This window comes from Lissotriton vulgaris, chromosome 7 (genome assembly GCF_964263255.1).
Source record: "Lissotriton vulgaris chromosome 7, aLisVul1.2, whole genome shotgun sequence".
NCBI lineage: Eukaryota > Metazoa > Chordata > Amphibia > Caudata > Salamandridae > Lissotriton > Lissotriton vulgaris.
In genome coordinates this window covers 601,273,217-601,296,723 of record NC_141695.1, presented here as the reverse complement: position 1 = coordinate 601,296,723, position 23,507 = coordinate 601,273,217, and the positions used below count along the sequence as shown (strand labels likewise).

The following is a 23,507-nucleotide window of genomic DNA, read 5'->3' as shown; positions in this document are numbered from 1 at the left end:
CAAAAAGAGAAAAACACAGTTAATGACGATAGCTGATGAAAAGAGACTATTATCTCAGGGGAATAATACGATTGCCAAATTAGTTTTGGTCACTGGTTGTCTATTAATCAACCGGAATTTATACAGAATCAACTTTGACTCGACAAAGGATGACAGTATCCTCACTCACCCACTTTCTGGGGACTAAACTCTCCTCCTCACCCGGCTACAGCTCAGGTACAAATGGAGCACCGCTCTATTGAGAAGGAAAAGGAAGAAAACACTATAGAAAGAGGAAGAGCCAACGGGAGTTTAGGCTAGACACACCCTATCCTTAATACGCATAGATCACGCGTTTCTAGAGATATTTAAATCAAACATCACCGGTTTGCAGTGACAATGGGTTTAGGAAACCTAGCTCGTATCAGAAGTATTGTCAATAGGTGTCATATCGTTACAAATACTATCTGATCAGTTGAACTATATGCGCTGGGGAACTGTAGTGAGAGTGGTTTCACACAATGACTCATGCTAGAAGCGAAACACAAAACTGCTTGTTTAGCGAGCGGAAGTTTGTAATCGAGAGTATTTAAAATACGCAACGATACAAACTAACTAAGCCACCACCAAGTGCAAGAGCGCTACGTGAGCCCACTCAGTTAGTCCCGTACTATTTCGAAAGTGCATACCTGTCCGCCGGTACTCCTGACATCCGTCTAGGCTGTCATGTGGGAGGTGACTAAACGGACAGGAAGCAGATATTTAAACTTTCGCGGGTTACTGAGAAAAAGTCAAATTCCGCGCACCTGGTGCCTCTTCCCGCCCCCTCCTCCCAGCGAGGGTGCAAGCTAATTAACAGGATGATTTTTAATTTGTTGATGTCGCCAGTGGAGCGAGAAAACAGTAATCATACATCTAATGATAGCGGTGACTATACTGTGCAGCATTTGAACAACCAACTGAATGGATACCTACAATGACATCCACGGAATGTCTTCATTGAGACCCGTTTTATCAGTTTGTAATTTAAACACCCACCTTTGTTCTCTTCTGTGTAGGAAGGTGCTGATGTCAGAGATGTGTTTCGGTATCATTGGTTGCTCCAACACTGTCCAGTGTAAGTCTGTAGGAGCGTGGTGGGCTGCTAGTCACCGCTATCATTAGATGTATGATTACTGTTTTCTCGCTCCACTGGCGACATCAACAAATTAAAAATCATCCTGTTAATTAGCTTGCACCAGTACTACAAATACTAATGTAAACAATAAGGATGAAAAACAAATGAAAAATAAATGACTCACGGCGGGAAAATGCCCTCAGTGTTTCTTTTATTTCCATCCGGGAGCTGCTGACAATCACATGAAAAAACCACAATCCCCAGCAGCCTCGGGATTTTGAAACGCGCAACAACACGTAACAACAACACGTAGTCATGTGACTTTTTCTCAGTAACCCGCGAAAGTTTAAATATCTGCTTCCTGTCCGTTTAGTCAACTCCCACATGACAGCCTAGACGGATGTCAGGAGTACCGACGGACAGGTATGCACATTCGAAATAGTACGGGACTAACTGAGTGGGCTCACATAGCGCTCTTGCACTTGGTGGTGGCTTAGTTATTTTGTATCGTTGCGTATTTTAAATACTCTCGATTACAAACTTCCGCTCGCTAAACAAGCAGTTTTGTGTTTCGCTTCTAGCATGAGTCATTGTATGAAACCACTCTCACTACAGTTCCCCAGCGCATATAGTTCAACTGATCAGATAGTATTTGTAACGATATGATACCTATTGCCAATACTTCTGATACGAGCTAGGTTTCCTAAACGCATTGTCACTGCAAACCGGTGATGTTTGATTTAAATCTCTCTAGAAACGCGTGATCTATGCGTATTAAGGATAGGGTGTGTCTAGCCTAAAGTCCCGTTGGCTATTCCTCTTTCTATAGTGTTTTCTTCCTTTTCCTTCTCAATAGAGCGGTGCTCCATTTGTACCTGAGCTGTAGCCGGGTGAGGTGGAGAGTTTAGTCCCCAGAAAGTGGGTGAGTGAGGATACTGTCATCCTTTGTCGAGTCAAAGTTGATTCTGTATAAATTCCGGTTGATTAATAGACAACCAGTGACCAAAACTAATTTGGCAATCGTATTATTCCCCTGAGATAATAGTCTCTTTTCATCAGCTATCGTCATTAACTGTGTTTTTCTCTTTTTGTGTGTGTATGTCTGTCCACGATGATTCCATGATTATCCTGAACATCTCGACCGATGTCCCCAGGTGATATGTTTTTAATCATTATACTTTCACTTATCAGCAGTAGCAACTTATGTTAAGGTCCTGAAGAAGCAGACAGGGATTTTGTGACCCAATTATCCTGCAGAAACATGTCGACCTCGATTTCATCTAAGTAGTGATTTGTTATACTACTTTGCACTGTTTTTTAACCTTGGGTGTGGGTAGGATCCTATTAAAATTCATTTTCCACTCCTGCAACCCAATATTAATCTAGTCACTCATTAGTTGCACATAGCACTTTCCTTATTTGCACTGCATTTTTCTTTACCCCCTGATACCACATTTCTATCAACAACATCCCTACATCCTTCCACACGATTGGGCTACAATCTACCTAATCCACAGTGGATATGCTTCCACTTCCTTAAGGTGAAGGATCCCAAATGATGTAGGGTGGTACAGGTCGAGTATCTGATGGGAACACAATTTTTTCACCTGTATACTTCGGATTCATAGATTGTATCCAAACACACACACACACAGTTTACAGATAGCTTTTGTTGTTTTCTGACCCATTGCTATTATTTGGTTTTTCTCAGTTTGTAGGGACAGTAGCAATGCCAGGTCAATAAATATTTCCCTTGTACACCCTCTTCATTGTATTAGTGAACTAATTCATATTGCCTTAATTGCTTCTATGCATTTAAAGAGAATGTGGGGATACACAACGTATTTTTACATTCCCTGTATTTGAGAGCTTGAACTCACATGTTGTTACAAAGCAGCATTGCCCAATGTGGCTATGAAGGTATTTTTTCCCTACCCACTACTGAAAAGCTCCTATTTCCAATTATCGTTGCGCTATTTTCAGCATGAGGTTAGCTAATTAAATGAAAATTTGACTATTACATAAGAAAATTCTAAATTATTGGCAATTGCTTCAATGAAATTTAAGCGATTTCCTGCATTCAAGAGCTTGCACTCCCATGACGTTACAAAGTTGCATTGCTCAATGTGGCTATGGAGGAATCCTTTGCCTCCCCGCTACTCGAAAGCCCTTATTTCCAATTATTGTTGCGTCCTTTTGCTGCGTGATGTTTGCTGACTAAATGCGAATTTGTACTATAACATTAGGCAATACTAAATGATTAGCACATTCGGCACTGGTCTCAAAGTGCCCTATGTTTCATTTAATTGGGCTTACACGGACATGGTGTTATTTCTCTCCTTCCTGGAGTTGGAAAGCCCGCATAGACACAATGCTGCTAGGTAATACTCAACTTTTGGCGCAGACTACTTTGGACCTTAATGCCATAATTTTACCAATTATGTCCATGAGAACGTAATGCTAAATGTTTTCTGGTGTCACTCATTTGGTAGCTCGTACTTACAATGTTATTAGGCAATAGCAACTAATCAGTGAACTCGGCACTGGATTCAAATTGCTTTCCGGTTGCAATTGTATTTCTTTTATTGTGTCTTACTGACATATTGACGTATACCGCTCAAGATCCATATTATTCTAGTTGTTTTAAAGTTGACTTTTGTTGATGTGGTTTTATATTATTTTGTCTTTGTGATTTTGGTAGTTTGTGCTTATCAATTATTGTGATGCCACTGCAGAACCATGTTTATTTGTTAGGATAGGATGTTTCCTAACGGCTAAGGCCGTAAAAAGTCAAATCTAGGGCACTGGGTTCGAGTCTCTGCAACAACGCTCAACATCCTGTGATTATGTGAAAATCACTTAATCTCCCCGTGCCTAACAAAACAAGCATTGGCATAGCCAATAGGTCTCGCCCTTTTGACCTTATACGTTTTTAGCCATGCAACAGTTGATGTTATTGCACAAAGGTTATTGTGCTGCATAACTAAATACTTATAAGGTCCCAAAAGCGAGACCTATTGGCTATGCCAATGCTTGTTTTTCTTGTAGTATACTTGTAGAGCACAGGGTAAGAGCACAATGGTGTAAATTTCACGTTGTAGTTCAGACCACCACTGTCGAGGTGTAGAAACTTGGCATGTGCACCTTTCTCGCTAAGGACCTGGGTCCACTCGTATTGGTCATAGAGTTTCTCGTCTTTTTTGTAAGAACTAATATTAATTTCAAGACTGAATTGTATACATTTTTAGGTAGAACAGACCTTTTAACAATTGTGGAAAAGTCTTATGGACTAAACAAAGGATGGCTGTTTCTAGGTGTTTTATCCACCAGCAATACATGAGACTGCTACCAGAAAAAAATTATAACCGAAAAATCGAGAACCACTGTTAAACACCTGTCCTTTAATTTTACCTCTAGTGAGAACAGAAGAGACTGTACCATGTTGAGTAACACGAGGATTCTCCTTTAATTTGCATCTGGTAGTTGATAACACTTCGTGACCCGTTTTGGGGGCACAGGAAGACGGTCGAAACATGTTGACACTAGCAGTTTAAGGAGGGGTGTTTTTGGGAACCTGAGATTCTCTATAAACAGACCCATCCTTCACTATTTTAATCCTGGCCGTGGGGCCCATGAATAAAGGGTTTGGAACGGGCACCCATGAATCACTTTAAGCACCTTTTTCGCTGCACCTTTTCTATCACAGTACCCAGTCATTGGGTAACACATACCTTGACACTATTGTTTGTTTTTTATGTTGTTTGTCTCCCCCATCCCTAGGCTCCATCCTGGGCGTGGCTACGCCAGGATGTTCTGTAAGCAGACCCGATGATAAAGCATGTCACACACATTTGTGTGTGAGTGAGGGCAGTTTTCTAATACACAATTTGTGCCACTACATGTCTGTCACTATCGTGGTTTCTTCTCTTCTCTCTACCCCTCTTGGTGTTATCATGGTATAGTAGGAGGTTCGGGGTAGTTGAGCTTTATTGACCATTTCCCCTTTTTTGTGATTAATAGTTGATAACACTTCCCAATAGCCCTGAACGCATCCCATTGCCTTTTCCTTGCGCTATACATGACCCGTTCAGTGATGATACACAACATGTTACTCAAGGGAAATGGATGGCGCTCGCTCAAGCGCCATATCCCAAAACTCTCAACGGAGGGAGAGACTGAGTGATATGTTAATACTCGATACGAAAGTGATGTTAACATCCAATTTATTGCTAACAAACTGCTAATATATGGTCAAAATTCATATGAAGCTGTGAGGCGGCGAGTACCAAACCATTTCTGGTGAGGCAGTATAGCTGCTATAAATGTCCACTCCGGCAGCTGTTGTCTCACCAGCTTCCAGGCCAGCCTTGCATGCCAGAGGGGTTGGATTGCCCTGACCCTGTCTGGGAATCTGCAGTCCTAACGGGAACTGTAGAGACTCAGACGGGATGTACAGTGTAAGACAGTCCATGCTGCATTCACATTGCTGCCCATCCCATGCATCTGGGACTAAAAAATGTCTGCCACTCCGGAAGAAGGTGGGGTCTGCAGCAGTGTCATCTTGCAACCTACTCTTCCCTGAAAGAGATATTACAGCGGATACTACACATCACACACTGCAGAGCAGAGGTTCCTGTGACCTTGGCTTATTTACAGGGTCCATGGTGTAAGTCGCAGGGCCAAAGTCCATCTGTAGGCAGACCATGCAGCTACCCCAAGGTGCTTGGGTCGGATGACCCTCTACTCATAAGTAAACGGACTAGCGCAGCAACTCACCACAGACAGCACCACATCTACAGTCAGGTACATTCTTTTTTTTATATTTATTTTTTATTAAATAAAACAAGCAAGGCAAACACAATATACATAGCGCTTCGTTCAAATGAGGTCAGGTATACAGTATATCAAATATTAAGCAATCATTATAGGGAAGGAGGAGCACAGGGGAGAGACAGAAAGCAGACGAAATTACAAACAGTGAATGTGGGGTCAGGGGGAAAGTGGGATATCGATGTCATCCATTGCAGGTGGCGTACATATGTCACCTCGATACCTATTCCATTGTCCACAGATTTTCCCCCATTTCCGGGGGCGGCCCCGGGCGAGATACACTGTTTTTTCCCGAAACATGCACCAATCCATGTTTTCCTTCCACATCTCAACCGTAGGCGGTCTTTGGGACCCATACAGTTGTGCGATATCACGTTTAGCAATCATGGCCCCCAGGGTCGCCCACTGGGTCTGGGCCACGTTATAATCTGTGGGTTCCAAAACATTTAGCAAACAGCGTCTGGCCTCCGGTAGGAGAGGGACACCCGTAACTCTTCCATTACATCATACACCCCATTCCAATAAGCCATCACGTCAGGACATTCCCAGATAATATGTAGAAATGTCCCTACCAGACCACATCCCCGCTTACACAAACCCTCATCGGAGAAGCCCATGTGAACCAGACGGGGGCCCGTGACGTATACCCTATGAAGGATCTTAAGCTGGACCAGCCGAAGTCTTGCTGGGATCACAACCTCCTTGGGAGAGGAAATCGCCGATTGCCAGTCCTCATCATCTAATTCAAGACCGTCCCGGACCCAGAAATCACGCAAAGGCAACAGAAGATCCGATCTATCATTAATCAGCTTTTTATACACTAGGGAGATTGTACTATCCGGAACATCTCCATCTAGCAATCTATCTTCCAGCGGGGAAGACTCGGGTATCGCCTCCCCCACCGAGAAGACAGACAAAAAAGCATGGCGGACTTGAACACAGCGGAAATATTCAGAGTTGCCCAATTCAAACTCCTTCTTTAACGTATCGAATGACTTCACTTGTCCTTTGACCCATAGGTCTCCCACCTTGCTAATGCCAATGAGGTCCCATCTATCGAACCCTTTTGTCTTCCACAGAGTACCAAGCCTATCTGGGTAAAAAAGTGGGGTCGCTAAAGTCAGGCGGTCCTTCCACCCCATAGAAGCAGTTGCATCATGCCATACACGAACCGCCGTCCTAGTAGGCCCTGACAATGACCTGACCGCTGATTTAGAGTACAGTGCCCTATAGTAATTGCCCCCCGGCAACAACCATTTGTCCATAGGAAACGCTGGATTCAGTTCAGGACCATACATACCATGATTAATGGCCCCCAACTGTGACGTCCAATAATATCGCTTGATGTCCTGGAGGGCGATACCCCCATCGTACCACGGGAGCGTTAGTTTGGACAGTGCAATGCGAGGTCGACCGTCCCATATCAATTTCCTCTGGAGACTCTCGATGTTTCGAAAATAACTGGCGGAGACTATGCCGAGCGTGTTTTGGAGGGCATATAAGAAGCGAGGCAAAGACATCTTAAAATGGGCTGCGCGTCCCAACGGCGAGAGTGGAAGCCTACGCCATCCCGCGACATCCTGTCGCAATCGAGTTAACGGTGGGAAAAGATTAAGCTCATACCGGGCTACAGGGTCTATGGAGACCCAAATACCCAGATATTTAAATCCAGATTGTGTCACCTGTATGGGGCAATTACGTGGGAGGAGGGGGGCATCCCCAGAAAGAACATATAAATAGGATTTTGCCCAATTGATAATTAAACCAGAGTTTCTACCAAAGGAGGCCAGGACATCACAGAAAACCATCAACGACTTCCTGGGCGAGGTGAGATATAGCAATATGTCGTCAGCACAGAGCGTAATGAGATCTTCATAATCATTGTACCACCGAATACCCCTTATCGAGGGCTCCCAGTGGATCCAGGCGGGGAAGGGCTCCAGGGCCAGGGCAAACAGGAGCTGTGATAGGGGGCATCCCTGACGGGTACCACGCCCGAGACTAAACGGTACCGAAACTCGACCATTGACTACGATCTGAGCAAGCGGGTCTTCATAAAGAAGCCGGACCCAACCGATAAAGCCGGGACCGAAACCAAATTTAGCTAATGCAGCCCACAAATAAGGCCACTCAATGGTGTCAAAAGACATCGTGGCATCCAAGGACGCCAAGATGGCCGGGTCACGCAACGTCCCAGCCCTCGCGAGAACTCCATGCAGACGCCTGAGATTCAACGCAGTGTTACGATGGGGAATAAAACCGGACTGACCCGGATGGACCAGGTCACTAATGACCGTGAACAAGCGATTGGCCAGCACCTTTGCGAGAATCTTAGGCTCAGCGTTCAAAAGAGATATAGGACGATACGACCCACACTTGTCCCTTGGTTTCTCTTCTTTGTGTATAACAACTATCGTCGCAAGTTGCTAGTCTCGGGGGAGAGAACCACACTCACGAGACTCCAAGAACATAGCTCTCAAATAGGGGGCTATCTTGTCGGGTCGCAACTTATATAGCTCTACCGGCAGCCCATTAGGACCCATGGCCTTACCAAACCGCAAGGAGCGGATCGCAAGGGCAACCTCATTGGCGGTTAATGCGCTGTCCATTCGCTCTCTATCAACGTCTGAGAGACTCGGCAATGCAATGTCACGCAGCAACAAATGAGTCCTCCTCCGGCCTATCCGACACGGGGGAGAATACCGTCCGAAAGTGATCAGCAAAGCACTCAACAATCTCTACCGGGTCTGAGACCCGCATACCACTCACCCTCTCAATCTCAGGCACGACCCAACTAGTCCTGTCCTTCTTGTCCAACCATGCTATCAATTTACCTGCCTTGTCTCCCACGTCATACAGCCGACCCTGTTGCTCTCGACTCATGGCCTTAGCAGCATCTGTAACTAGAGCCCTATATTCCAACTGTTTCAATCTTAACATATGTGTCTTCGCACAGGTTACCTCCTGTTCCAGGTCTAACTCAAGGTCCGCAATTTCAGTTTCAACATTCACCACCACCTCATTGTTCTGTTTTTTAACGCCAGCAATCAAAGACAGGGCTTGACCCCTAAGAACTGTTTTAAAGGCCTTTCAAAGCGACACTGCAGACGAGACAGAGCCCACATTTTCTGAAAAATATAGATCAAGTGACTTTATCAAATTGTTACGAGTTTTAGGATTACGAAGATACCAAGGGTTGATCGGGGCCACCCGCCCCTCGGTCCCCGAAGACAATTCAATTCGAAGCCACAGAGGAGAGTGATCAGAAATTCCTCGGGCCATATGTTTAACCTCAGCGACAGACGCAGCAGGCACCAGAACGTAATCAATCCTCGAAAGGCTACCGTGGGCACTGGAGTGGAACGTGTATTGCCACTGAGCGGGACGCAACAGTCTCCAACAGTCTACAAGGCCTAAGGTATCGATGAGACCACAAAGCCAGTTCTGCGCCCCCCCTAAGGTCTCTAGGTGGATGTCTATCAAAAATACCAGACACAACCGCATTAAAATCACCACCCAATATCAATGACCCCTCGGGGAGAGCCAGGAGAACCCGCCCCAGATCTGCAAAGGTAGTGGACTGCAGACCGGGAGGGACATATACGGATACCAGGGACAGGGTCCTACCCTCCCAACGACCAGTAAGGACAACATAGCGCCCTCTATCATTGAGAACCGTTGCATCTACCCCCAACGGGAGAGAATTCTTAATAAGAATACCCACCCCTCGGGTACCTGAGGAAAACCCTTCATGAGCGGCCAAACGATACCCCTTTCCTATTCATAGCCTAGCATGTATTTCCTATCAAGTGAGTTTCCTGTAGTAGAACCACATCAGAGGAATGATGTTTTAACTGCTGCAGTACCACCCCACGCTTTATCCTATCCCCCAGCCCATTCACATTCCAGCTCAGAAGTCTCAATCCCCTACCCCCCATCCCACACAAGAAGAAGATTCCAACCCCAAGAGTAACCCAGCGCTCTAATCAGAAAGTCTTGCAATACATTGCCTTGCAGAAAACAAAACTGAAAAACACAACCCCCCTCCTCCCCACCAAACAACCCGTTGCAACACCCCCCACCCTGCACCCCTGAATAAGACTAGAAAGCCACCCCAACTTGCAGTGTGCCTGTCGCCCCAACATCTAAACTAACTACAGAAAGTCAAGCAGAGGAGGAAAACGACCCCCGATAGCCCCGCAACCCCCCGAAATGCCTCATAAAATCACATTACACAGTTCATGCGCCACAGTTCGTAGCTTCCAGAATACCCCAGGAATCAGTCAATGATAAAGCTTATTCCCGGTCCATCGATTCGCCCTCCGCGCCACCACTCTGCCCGTCCTGCGGATGATGGGCCGGAAGAGTAACAAGCCAGTCGGACACTACGTCTGGTCTGTCGAAAAAATAAGTCCGCTCTGCATGTTCGATACGCAGCTTGGCCGGAAAAAGCATGGCGTATTTGAGGCCCATCTCTCGGAGTCTCCTTTTCACCCCAAGAAAACCAAGTCTCTGTTTCTGCACGGCTTGGGTAAAGTCTGGATAAAAACTGATGGTAGTGTTCTCAAACTTTATGGGACCGCCTGTTCGCGAAGCCTGCAGGATAGCGTCTGTCGCGGAAATTGAAAATGCGTGCTATTATAGGCCGCGGCAGGGCACCCGTCTTGGGTTGTCCACCCGGAACTCTGTGAGCTCGTTCCACAGCGAAGAAATTGCTCAGTCCCTTGGGTGCAATGTGATTCATGATCACGTTCTCCACAAAAAGATCAGTTGCTGAATCCTCCGCCTTCTCCGTAACTCCTATAATACGGACGTTATTCCGCCTAGACCTTCCTTCAAAATCCTCCAGCCGACGTGCAAGGAGGTCATTGGAAGCCCTTAAGTTGCGAACCTCCGTCTGTATCTCGACGACGTCGTCCGTCAGGCTAGTAGTCTTAATATCCAGCAATTTAACCTTTTTGTTGGTTTTCGCTAGGTCCGTGCGAATCAAATTCACATCAACCGCCACAGTGTCAAGTTTATGGGCAAGAGTCTCCATTTGTCCCCCGAGGGACGATCTGATCCCCTCAATAGCGGCCATGACGTCTTGTAGGGTAGGCTCCGTCGCTGAGGTCAGTGGATCTTTCGCTCCCTCCAGCGATCTACCCGGTCCACTGGGTGACACCTTAACCTGGGCATAGCGGTCCATGATGTTGGTTTGGGTATAGCTGCCCCGCCGAGTAGCCTTCGATCTCTGCTTGTCCACCTCCGGCTTCCCCGCCATCGTGGAGACAGTGAAAATGAGTCCAAACTGAGGCGGGGGATAAAAGCGCAATCAAGAGGCTACGTGGAAGGCCATTCCCGGCAACGGGCGTCCTTGGTAGAAAGATGGAGATCTCTGAGGTCCCTCGAGCAGCAGTGCAGAATCCGCAGTGTTTGGTCTGCCCAACAGACGAAAACGAAATTGAAAGTAGGCCGGACCGGTCGTCTCCGCCACCTCAGGCCGATGTTGTTCAACTACAACTCGGGCACCATGCCAACTCCACAGTCGGGCATCACGGAGGCGTAGGCCGCGATCTTCAAATCGTCATAACTCCGGCTCCCGATCCGGATTCTGGTTGCAGTATTCGCCTCACCAGCGGTTCATCTTCACGGGGACATATATGAAAGTCAGGATAAGCTACAGGATATATGCGGGAGGTTGCGAGGGTCTCGGGAGCCCTGTGCTCACGCGGCCATCTTGGTTGCGCGCGAAGCTCCTCGACCAGTCAGGTACATTCTTAGCATGTTGTGGTACATGTCATTTTTGGTGGCTGCCTAAGAAACCCACGGAAAAGATCAAGGTTTGGGCGTCTATTTGTGAGAGCTAGAAAAAATATTATTTCTGTTTGGAAGAATGTAGAAGATATTCGAGAGACTTTCAGTGACCAGTGGCAGTAAAATGGTCAGGGATTTTGGACTAAAGGTAGGCAGTGAAGGTTGTAGATGGGAAAAAAAGGTCAGAGTTTCCCCCTCTTGAAGGTCGTAGGGGAACCCAAATGAGGCTGTAAGTTAATGCAAGAATGCAGTATAAAGAAGGTAAGAAAAGTATATTAGCTATATTATTATTATTATTTTTTTTTTTAAACCTTTATTGTCGAATAGAGGCATACAAATACGGGCCTACAACCAATCAGGCCGGCCACGACGCATTATGAACGCACATGAGCCAACATTGAAGTTCCCCGGCAGTCACCCAATGGTATACAGGCAAGCAATCAAACATTAAGAGGCTGAATGTAACCGCTAGAGGCAGGATTAAAGAAGGTTAATTTTATAATATAGTAGGAAGTATAGCAGGATCAGTTGCAACTTTCGACATCTGAATTCCATGGCGGGCTATATGTAAAGCATAAATACAGAGGGGCCTTGATAAATGGAAGTAATATCAGCATTTGACAGGAATCAACTTATGGTCGCCCCGTTTCATATCAGTTCCCACCACGGCCCGCCACACACCCATCACCACCTGAATGCTTGCTGGCACGGATCAGAAGAATCAGAGCAGCAACGTAATAGCCATCCACTATACCAACCCAAATAAAGAGAAAAAGAGGGGAGGGGTAGAAAAGAGAATGTCAGAAAGAGGGAAAGAAGAACGCGGCGCCACTGCACTCGCCCCACGGCAAAAGCACTCAGAACTGGAGGACCCGCTATTGGGGCAAGTCATGTAAGACATGCTATATGTGCAGTCAATATCGTGGAGGCGGGAAAGCAACCCCTTCACTATCCGCTAACACTCCATGGAAGACGCGCGCAGACACAGCGTCCCGATAAAGGGATACAAAAGAGCCATAGAACTAAAGAAAAAAAACCAACAACAGAAAGACCCCTTCCCTCCCACACCACCCTGCACCCCTGCAGAAGGCTACGGCCTACCCCCCCAGCAGCGTGCCTGTCGCCCTAAATAGAACCCAAAATATAGAAGAATCAGAAAGTAAGAAAAAGAACACAACAGACCAAAAGAGAAAGATAAGGGAAAGGGGAAAGGGATCCAGTGGGAGAGGAGATCTGCAATCGAACATTCAGCTCCTACCCCCCGCCTTAACACAACTGAAACCCACATTAAAGCGAGAAAGACACAACCTCAAATATCAGGAACAGGAAAAAGAATCGGCCATATTGTCACAGCTGTGGGTAGTCCTCATCTATGTATATTAACCAGTAGTCCGCCGAAGCAATTCTGTCTCACCCCTGTCCTTTCCTGATCATAGCTTTCGTGCGCAATAAAGTGGTAGGTAGCAAGCAGTTCGGCATGGAATGCACACAGGATCGAAACAAGGCAGGCCAAGGGTGCAGTCCAGCGGACCCCAGTCTCAAACAGCAAAGCAAGTAGTGGCTGCGGCAAACCAGACTGTCAAGTAGCAACATCAGGAGCAGCAAACAGACTGGGTGCGGCCCCACCGTCCAAAACAGCGAGGTAACCCCTGCAAGGCAGCCGTGAGACCTCACTAAAGCAGTTCGAATCAAACATCCGCCGAGCTCCCCAGCCAGACTGGCATGGACGGGTCCCAACGTGGGGCCTTCGCTCATGTTCGCCACAGTCGAAGCTTCCTGGAAATTCGGGGCCGCTGACATACAGTCTCGTAGGTGCACGGCGGCATCACTCATCGCAGCAGCCGAGGGGGGCAAAGCAGCACACACCATCAGTCGAGCCGTATTCATGGTGGACGGGCCAACAGGCACGGCGCCAGAACCGCTATCTCGCGTAACAGCGTCGAAGGCCATGGTCACACGTAAAGAACATAGGGCGGCCAAGACATCACCGATCGTGGGCTCACGCCCACAAGCATCAGCCTTCGTGTGGTTCGACAAACTAGGTTCGCCGCCCCAAGCAGGTCCGGGACCCGAGGCGCCGGCGGCCATCTTGTCAGTGCAGCAGGGACTCTCCGCTCCTTAACTTCTGGACCGGGCTTTCGAATAAGGCCCACCGGAGTCTCCTCGAACCCCGGTAATGGCAATCTTGGTGCAGAAAGATGGGCCACCAAAAAACAGGGGTTGCCGGCGCCACCGTCCCACGGGCGCCGCCCGCCGATTCCGGGCGAAGGGCTTCAAGATGGCCGGACAAGGCAACAAAAGGGGGGGACAAGCCTCCTGTACGGTCTACCCCCGTCCGAGGCGGGCCGCGCCCCGCCACAGAGCTCCCGGGCCACCAGACCGCGCCCGGTCAGTCTCCACCGGAACAACCGCACAACGGCCTCTTCAGCCGACCCCTCTCCTCCACGGGGGCCGGCGTCAACACACCACTCCGGCCGACCGTCGCAGGCGAGTCCCGGGCCTGCACGCCGCGGGGGCTCAAGAACAAGCAAGGTCACAACTCCAGATCTGCGGCACCCAGGAGCCCCCGGGACGGACGGTAAGTGCTAGCAATGTTTCACCTTCCCATATTTAGCCGATTTTGTCTCCTCGGGGCAGGATGAGGTACAGGATATGCGTTTCAGGATGGAAGGTTGACGGAGCCGAGCTACAGTGGGGCCATCACGGTCGCAAGCTTGGCTCCTGAGCTATATTATTATTAGAAGAGATTACCATACCAGAAGGGATTGCAGAACAGCAGCACAAAGACCAATAGGTTGTGGGTCGGTGGTCAAAGAGGAAGGGGTCTCAATGAGATGCAGCGAGGTGCGATGGGTCGAATTTAGCTGGGGTGGATAGGAATATGCAGAGGGCATCACTGTGGGGTGGACAACTGTTGCCGAGTGCTGCATAAGTCAAACTGTGTTTTGAACAGAGGTGAGACATATGTATACATCAGTGAGAGTGGCGTGAAGCGCTACAAGGACTAATTAGAGAGTTAAAAGTATGTTGATTAAACACCAAATGTTCAAGGATTGTGGGAACGAACAGGAGGTGGGAGACCAGGTGTTCATTTGACAGGAGTAGTAGAGGTCAGCAGTGGACTTTTGAGTGGTAATATCTAAATGCCCAATTTAAAGTTTCTTGGGTAGGTGCCAGAACGGAAATGATGAGTGAATATTGTAGAAGACAAAAGAGAACTCTGCAGGAGCGAGCAACAGGCTTAAACCTTTGGGACTAAAAGAGAAAGAGGGCTGCTCGGTTAGTCTGTAGACCGGAGTAATGAAGTTATCTTGTGGGAGAGGTACCTTTTGCCACAGACCTTATTGGGAGAGTCAAATTCCTGGAGGGAGTAAAGGGAAAGAGGGGGTGGAGGTTGTTTTATACAGGATTATGGTCAGAGTAGCTTTGACTGGCAAGATTTTTTAGAAGACGTCAGAGTGATCGAGAGGCTGGAGCTGGTAGTTTGACAAGTAGTAGGTAGTTAACAAGAGGGGCAAGTTGTTGAGGGCCAGATATCAGGGAGATGAGGGTATTGTGAAAGTACTGAGATTTAGATGACCTGTTTAAGGGTCCTTTTCGGCAGGTTGTATAGTTCATGATGTATGGCAGGCTGCGATTTCCACCAGGTCCACAGATGTGTGTTCATTGGCATCTTGTCGGGTTGGACAGTGTGAGTGGCTAGAGAGTGTAGGAATGAGAAAGCAGAAGTAAATGTGTGGCGGGCGGATAGCGAGAGCCAAATAACAAATAGGGGTCTGATGGACAGGTCGAGGGAGACTGAATACAGGAGTAAGGGTGAGGGTTAGTGCCTGATTCTTTCAAGCGATGGGAGTCATTGGGTGGGTGTGGATGGGGCGATAAGGGTGGACAGGTGTATTTTATCCTGGTGAGAGGGATGAGCTGGTGATGAGAAAGGAATGGGACAGAGCCTTAGAAGAGCATGAAGCCAAGAAGGAGGGTGGGGATTTGTAAACCACTGGTACGAAGTGTGGGTGGTCTTTCAGCTGGAGGTTAACACCACAAAGGGCTCGAGATGGTGTCCACGTCTTTGTAGAAAGAGCAAATGGTTGAGAAGAAAAGAATGAACCCAAGACCTGAAGACTTCAGGGAGCAGAGGGAATGAATATAGTATGAAGACCTGCACCAGACGTTACCTCTTCAAGAAGCTCAGATCATGCCTATATGGGATGCTTGGCCCGAGTATGCGTGTCAGGAAACTGGGGAAAGCTGAGAAGTCCAGAACGAGAGTCAAATCACCCACTGTAGTCCTTGTGGGATACATAAGTGACAAAGGCTTCATATGGTGTACTACAGTACTGACAGATGCCTCTGCATCAAACGTGATGCCACAAACCCAGCAAGGTGCTCCCTTGCCCTTCCCGTGTCCCAGTCAGAGGATTGCTGACAGCTAGAATGTCAACACTTCATTACATTTATACGTCACGATGCTTCCATCATCACGGCGCACAACTGCACTATTAGATTGCAAACTTTGTCCTTTAGTCTCTGATTGTGCTGCTGGTTAAACAAATTAACCTTCTGTAGGGTTCTGAAAGAAGGTGATGTTTAACTTTTAATTTAAGTAAATAGCAGCTGCCTATTTACTAATAGGTTGAGGTGTATCCCCCAAAGATTTGACATCAAGCACGGTGCAGAATCCCTGCACAGAGCGTCTATGAAGCAGGAGCCGCCTCGAGGAAAGGAAGATGGCTGCCACAGCTCTTAAGGCAGTAGGTGCTGTTCAGTACAATTTTAAGGTTCTCTGGGCTCACCAACGGAATAATGTTTGATGCCTTTCCCAAGCAGTGGACAGACGAACTATAGGCAGATCTAGTGCTCCCCAAAAGGGAAAGGAAACGCTCCTCGCTTACTTATCCGGTAAAACAGCTCAGTGGACTAATGCATTCATTGTAGAGGTCTCTAACCAGAAAGTCAAATCTTTGAACAGTAGTGGTCCATTAAGCCTTTCATCCTTCTAAAGCTGATAAAAGAGTACTATTGAGTACTGTCAGTAATAATTATCCCCTGTTGCTGGCACCCCGAGACCAGACAACAGGCAGAGCGTGCTGCTGACTTGCACACTAGCTTTATTAACGATAACTGCTCGGAAGGCTCTCTCAAGCGTTGATGTATTAGGGCACATCACCACTAGATGGCGATAATGGAAAGGATCAAAACAACCATTTTCTTAATAGACAAGGGGGCGCTCCAACAGAAAAGTTCTTCTTAGTCGGTGTTATTAGAGATTTGCACTGTTAATGTGCTCTGTGTATGAAATGTATGCATTCACAATTACAATCTCCTGATTCTGTATTTTTGTAGCTTTCTTTGTCACGTTTTCTTATATTAAATCTCGTCTGGGCACCTGTAACCTTCACGGCCCGGCAGCCAGCTTCCCGGTTCCCGGCCCATGTGAAGAGCTCGGCTGCCATTCAGGGAAAACAGATACCGACCCCATGAAAAACAAGCATTTACAATGCAATAGGGCTCGCAGCATTAAAGTTTGAGTTATTGGCATTGTGTATGAGAATGCGTTGCATAAAATGTTTAGCAAACTTTGAATCGGTGAGCAGTGAGAGTGTGTGCAAGAGTATGTTGTTCTTGAACACAGTGTGGTAGAGAGTGCAGGAATTTGGGTGACCTGAGCAATGTGGATGATGCACCTCACGCACGGGGCTGATGCAGTTATTATTTTTCTATACAGCTTGTTGGCAAACACGTTTTAAGAAAAATATATAGAATTACATTTTATGGCTATCACAAAAAAAGACATAATTTGAACATAATAATTTTTAATATAACACTTAAGGGAGGTAAGCATTCCCCTCCGACATCAGATATATGATCTATAGGTCACAGCATTCTAGGTGCAACTCCAATGGAAGTCAAAAGAAGTTTGTGGGCGATTCTATTCAACAGAAGAGAAAACAAAACTTATCGTGGGGCGGGACTTCCGTCTTCTGGTGCCTGCGCCCACTGAGTGCTTGCCAGGAAAAACATCTACGGAAGAAAGTTGATGCAATGGCGACTACTTTAATGCTGGTAAGAAGCGGTCCGGACCAGGAGAGGCTGTGGCAGAGGCTGCGGCGGCGCATGGCACTGTGTGGGGCTCCCGGGGAAAGGTAGAATAAAGGCGGGGGTATACCTTTAACTGTGGCGCACTAATCAAAGGAATTTAATCTGCGCAGAAAAGCAAGAATCTGTTTAGGCATGCTGTGTTAGGGGCAATAATGGGTATATTTTAAGGGACAGAGAATTCGCCGAAGTCTCGAAAAGATGTATGCTGGGTATGGCACATAAATCAAATGGAACCGGGATGTGGCATGGTCAGAAACGCGCTGCAATGGAGGAAATGCAGGCGCTGGATAAACGTGGCGATAAGGAGGAAGCCGTGACTTGGCCCGAATGCTGCTGCTGGTATGAATGGATTCACTTACTGGCAGTGCCGTGATTCGAAGCACTATGAGAGGTTCCCACGTGGAGAATGGCGTCCCGGATGCGCTGTGAATTGAGGTTAATGTCTCTGTGTGGGAGGGGGGCCATCATCCCCTTTGGTTTTTCTTTGTATGCTGGGTATGGCACATAAATCAAATAGAACCGGGATGTGGCATGGTCAGAAACGCGCCGCAATGGAGGAAATGCAGGCGCTGGATGAACGTGGCGATAAGGAGGATGTCTCTGTGTGCGCATGCGTGTGTGTTGGAGTAGCTTTCCAGGAGACAGGAGCTGGCTACAGCGAGCGCGTTCTCGTGCGCATGGCCCGCACAAATCGCCTTGTGGCAGAGGAAATGCGCGCGGCCAGGTGCTGTCTCTTGGAAAGCTGAGCCGCTAACAATAGGGTCTCTGGCGAGACCGCGCTTCGCGTGGTTAACGCCACAAGCCCTAAAAATGAGGCAGTTCACATCGACAGGCTGCATGCAAGGTCATGGAATCCCTCAGTGACTTTTTAAAGCCTTCTCGCTCTTAGTTGAGAAGGAATCCTCAATTAGCGGATTTTCATTCTGCTTTAGATCAGTCTCTGACTCAGCCGGGCCGCTCTTTTGCATCGGTGGTGAACACAAACCGGGAGTGAAGCTAAGCGTTACCCGGAATTGCTATTGAAACAGGCGGATAATAGAAAGTGAAAGTCTATCATTGGCCGCGCGCCCCTGAGAGTGACGCGGCCGCGTGGCTGCGAAAGCAAAGGTAATGAGGAAGAGAGTTGTGTGTGCGCGTGTGCTAAACCGACGGAAAAAAAAACATGCAAGTGGTGACGCGATCTGTACTTGGGGGGGGGGGGCTTTGATAGAAACCCACATGGCGGCTGCGCACGTGCATGCAAGCTTGAGGCCAGCAAAAGCCTCTGGTAGCACATTCAAAAGCCACTCAACTACATTTCTTGCAGAGCAGCGCATGCTCTGGCTCAGTGAGATCTAAAAATGAAGGAGTCCTGGAGTAACGCATCTGGTGCTCATTTAAAGCCCTCTGATACCAGATAGCTTCGGATCAAGTTCGGGCTATATAAGACTCCGGGGGAAAAAACATGGACCATGATGATTAGCAGAGATAGCAAGACATATGGTTTTTAGATGTATATTCTTTCAAATATACTGTCACTTATCTGCAGCGCCATACATAGCCATTTTTCTATCGGGTCCAGCAGAAACAAGGTCACATTTCTGCAATGCCCATGCTGCACTACATTCAAGCTTATCCATAGCTCCAGGAAGGGCTCACATTTCCAATTTTGGTTAGGCGAGATAGTTGATCCTAATAGTACATATATTATGGTTGGATTGATTGCAAAGGGACCCCATTATGGCTATACATACTGAGATATGAATGATGATGGGGAGTTTTTTTTGGGTGATTTGTTGGTGGCATTTCTGTTTTACTCACTTGGTATCAATTTTTTTAATCTTGTGTTGATTGTTGGGGCACAAAGTAAGTGGCTTGCAAAATACTTTTTTTGGTAAGGACCACTGCTTGACATTGTCGTTCATTTTATGGTACCTTACACTAGGCCCGGGCAGTAAATTTCGTTCCGCTCGCCGAATTTGGGTAATTTTGCGTTTTCTGTTGAGAACGCGGAATTGCCAGAAATTCCGCGATCCACAGGTTTGCGGAATTTTTTGCTTGTTTGCGCTTTCAAAATGCGTGCTCACAAGATATTTCTCCCCGAGCATGGAAACAGCGTTCGCGAACAGGAAAAAAGCATTGTGAACGGGTGGAACAGTAATTTCGCATGTTCGCTGAACTTTTGCGTGCTCGCAGAGATTTTTTACCGTTTTGCTGAGCTTTGCGTAGCGCGACTACACAAATTCCGCTCACCCCTACCTTACACCCTATTTACCTGGGGACTAATGGGGCGTGGAGAACGGAACCACAAGCATTCTGGGACATATAGATCTTATTAGATCATCTGAATAGAAATTATACATAACATTTTTGACATCTGAATATGAGGGGATAAGAATGTCATTTATAAGAAAGATAAACTTTTTGGATAAATCATTTTTGATGAAATACATATTAGGTATTTATGATATTGTTCTGATTCCGCTCGCCAGTAATTGTGCTTAATAATTGTATCCCTATAAGAGGTGTTACATATACAACCGAGCATTTCCACATGCACCAAGGCACATAGGGTGATCATGTGGGGTCCTTCTATCAGTAGTACTATTCACACATGGTTTCCATATTTGTTGCTGCATAGGATGTTTATCACGTTCTGTAGTGTTTTAATTAGTCATTCTGTATGTCTTGTATTGTTTGAGTACTAGTTTTTGTGTATATATATTTACAGCCCTGAAGTTCATTTTAGGAACGAAACGCGTTGGTTAGAGGCTGCATTTATGAATATTGAGTAAAGAAAGTAAAATAAAGAAGATTCTTTGAAACTGGAAACTTTGGACTCTTCATCATTTAATGCACATTCCCATATTGTTTTGACTACATGTTTCTGTCTTGCAGCAGTACTACATAACGGCTGGTACTGGGGCGAGAATGCACCAGACCCCAATTTATGGAACATTGTGGAATGTACATTTTTCCGTTGTCCACCATTGCCTCATGGTTGATAGATTTATGAGATAATCGTTTAGGTGGAAACATTTGCACAATAGATAGGTCACACATCTCTGCAGCAGCTTTTTTCCCAAGGGAATGTAGTTAGGTAGCATATAGGTTTCACAAATTGGTAGGATCTGCGCCCGATTTTTTTAAGGAGATTGATCAATACTGAATATTTAAAAGAAGCAGGGTTTGTGCTCGGAGTTAATGATGCATTCAATAAGTCTCTAACCTAGAGCTGATGGTGTGCTTAATATGTTTAAAATTAGCAACAGTGCAAGGGTTATGTGGAGATCATGATATAAATTATGGACGTACACTCCTCCTCCGAATGAGTGGAGAATTCCATCAGCCTTGGTTTAGTGTCAAGAGTCAGAGTTCTAGTGGGAGTAAACGTTTGCAACTCTGTCTCTTTCCTTAGGTTGCTAACTTTGTAGCAGATATACAGGTGACGTTGGTGGTATAACTCTGAAGGTGTGACATGGGTGGATAACTAGGAGATGTCAGTAGGCTGATTCATTACCTGGAAAATGCTTTCTGGGTGTTAGCTGCTGAACTGATCTGATCTGAAAAGTCACTTTACTTACATTTATAGCTGAAATGTTTGTATGCAAGCAGAACGTTTTATAAGCATCATTGTCAATGCTAGATAATGTGTCTCTCCAGCATTGCTTGGCTTGCCTTAATTTAGATCATCATGCGGAAGAAGGTGTTGAACAACAAAAAGAAGATCTTTGTTAGGGTTACATGCTCCAGTGAATGGACAACCAGAGATGTACATGCCTTCAATAGGTATACATGCAACAGAGAATGCAATGCCGTAGGTCTGCGAGATCTGCGTTAAAGCTACTTGTAACATAGAATAAGAACCAGATATCTGGAGTTCTTCATTTGGGGTATGTGCTAAAGAACAGGGCAACAGAAAGCAAGTTTGTTCTAGTGGTAAATACATCACGAATACATCAGAGAAAAACATCTTCATAAAGGCTGTGTTTCACACAAAAAGAGGGCAGATGAGAAGTGTTTAGGTTACTGAGATAGGGCACTGAAGATGTGCAAGTCTGCATTAATGTTAGCCGCCATGGAAAAGGGAGACATTGAAATATGCGTACACCCAAAAAGCACCTAATATGGACTAAGTGATTGAGGGGACAAAAAACAGAGCCAACAGGCAAAGTAGATCAAAGAGAAAAGAACGTGCCACCTTCTAATCCACAGGAGGTATACATGATGTGGAAGCACTTAAGGGGAGTCAGAGGTGGACCTGCAGTAGAGCTGCCAAAGAGCTAAACACAGAGTTGAAGTATGAATTCCAGTGTGGTTGAGATATGGTTGTGCCTTTGTCATGTTCATTTTGGATTCATGGCGGGTTAGAACAGGTTGTAGGAGTACTGGGGACAGAGCAGGTCTTTTAGTGTGTTGAGAAGTTCAAGATGTAGTAGTGGGGTCACATGGTTTAGAGAGGCTAGACTCCTACTTTTTGTATAGAGTTTGCATTTCACTTGTCATATGTTGATATCAAAGAATACACACTACCATCAGGGATGTAAATCTAGAGTTTATCTTGGGTGAGGGCTGTGGAATGGGACAACTCACCTGCAGAAAGTCCCCAGTGTTTCGGTTGATGCCCTGCAGTGCATAGAGCAGACACAGAGAGTTGAGCACGTTGTGAACGGATACATCGGCAATCTCTGTGAGCTTGTCTGTGAAAAGTTTCACCACCACATAATGACAGTGTGCCTGAAGAGAAAACATGGATTTGTGAGAAAAGACTATCTGGTTCAGTGCACATGCCCTCACATTACAGGACCCATTCCCTACCACCAATCTCCCCATAAAACAAAACCAGACCTCAGAAGCTCGCACCAGCTCCACAGAGCTCAGATTCCAGGCATCCTCCTTGGTCTTCCGGCGGTTCAGTTCTGTCTGCACACTCTTGGCTGCTGCCTCCACAAGCCTAAGTTGCACCAGAGGTAGAAAGGAAAGAGAATACTAGTTAAGAATAGGAATGAATGAGCCTCAGTTAACGAGACCATCCACATAAAGAAACATTTGTACCGAAATCGGCTTGCAAAAAAAGCCCGTAAAGAGAGATCCAAAATAGCAAAAAGATAGAAAGATGGCCCCTTACTAAAAGGCTCATTAGAATATGTTCCATTTTTATGGGAGGGCAACAGGTCTTGGGTGGCAGTTTCTACCAGCAGACAACTTGTAGCAGAGTGGCCCATGAGAGTAGAGTATGACCTAGAGAAACCTAGGGTTTAGCTGGACATGCTGCATCATTAGACTCATGAAATTAGAAGATAGGAAGCAGCAATCACTGCACATGCTCCCTCCTACATTAAGTCCCATCTATAACCAAGGCCCGTTATCAAAGGTCAGACGCCAGTGGCAGGATGACTGGGGACTCATAGATGTGTGGCGGGTACAACATCCTGGGGAGCGGGATTATTCCAACTTCTCGGCCATGCATGATTTACATGTGCGACTGGATGCGCTCCTCTGTAGTGCTGGGCTTGCTACTATGGTGGCTAATAGTGAGTACTTATCGCGAACCATCTCAGATCATAATCCGTTGTTGGTGAGCTTTTGCTGGGTCCTGGAGCATCCGACCGTCCCGTCCTGGAGGCTGCGCCCTGAAATGCTGGAAGACCCAGCTTTCCGGGCTGACCTGGGGACGGGGATAGACCAATATTTTAGTGAGAATGAG

At 46.5% G+C, this 23,507-nt stretch overlaps 1 protein-coding gene across 3 annotated transcripts in view; it reads right to left on the bottom strand.

The window, feature by feature from the left end:
- ACOX1 (acyl-CoA oxidase 1) overlaps positions 1–23,507 on the bottom strand; it is a 207,941-nt gene that overhangs the window by 22,689 nt on the left and 161,745 nt on the right. For all 3 annotated transcript variants that reach the window (XM_086930716.1, XM_086930717.1, XM_086930715.1), the window contains exons 11-12: positions 22,649–22,754; positions 22,394–22,537 (exon numbers count right to left, since the gene is read on the bottom strand). In XM_086930716.1, the coding sequence (XP_086786842.1) occupies positions 22,394–22,537; positions 22,649–22,754 (250 nt within the window). The remainder of the gene's footprint in view (positions 1–22,393; positions 22,538–22,648; positions 22,755–23,507) is intronic.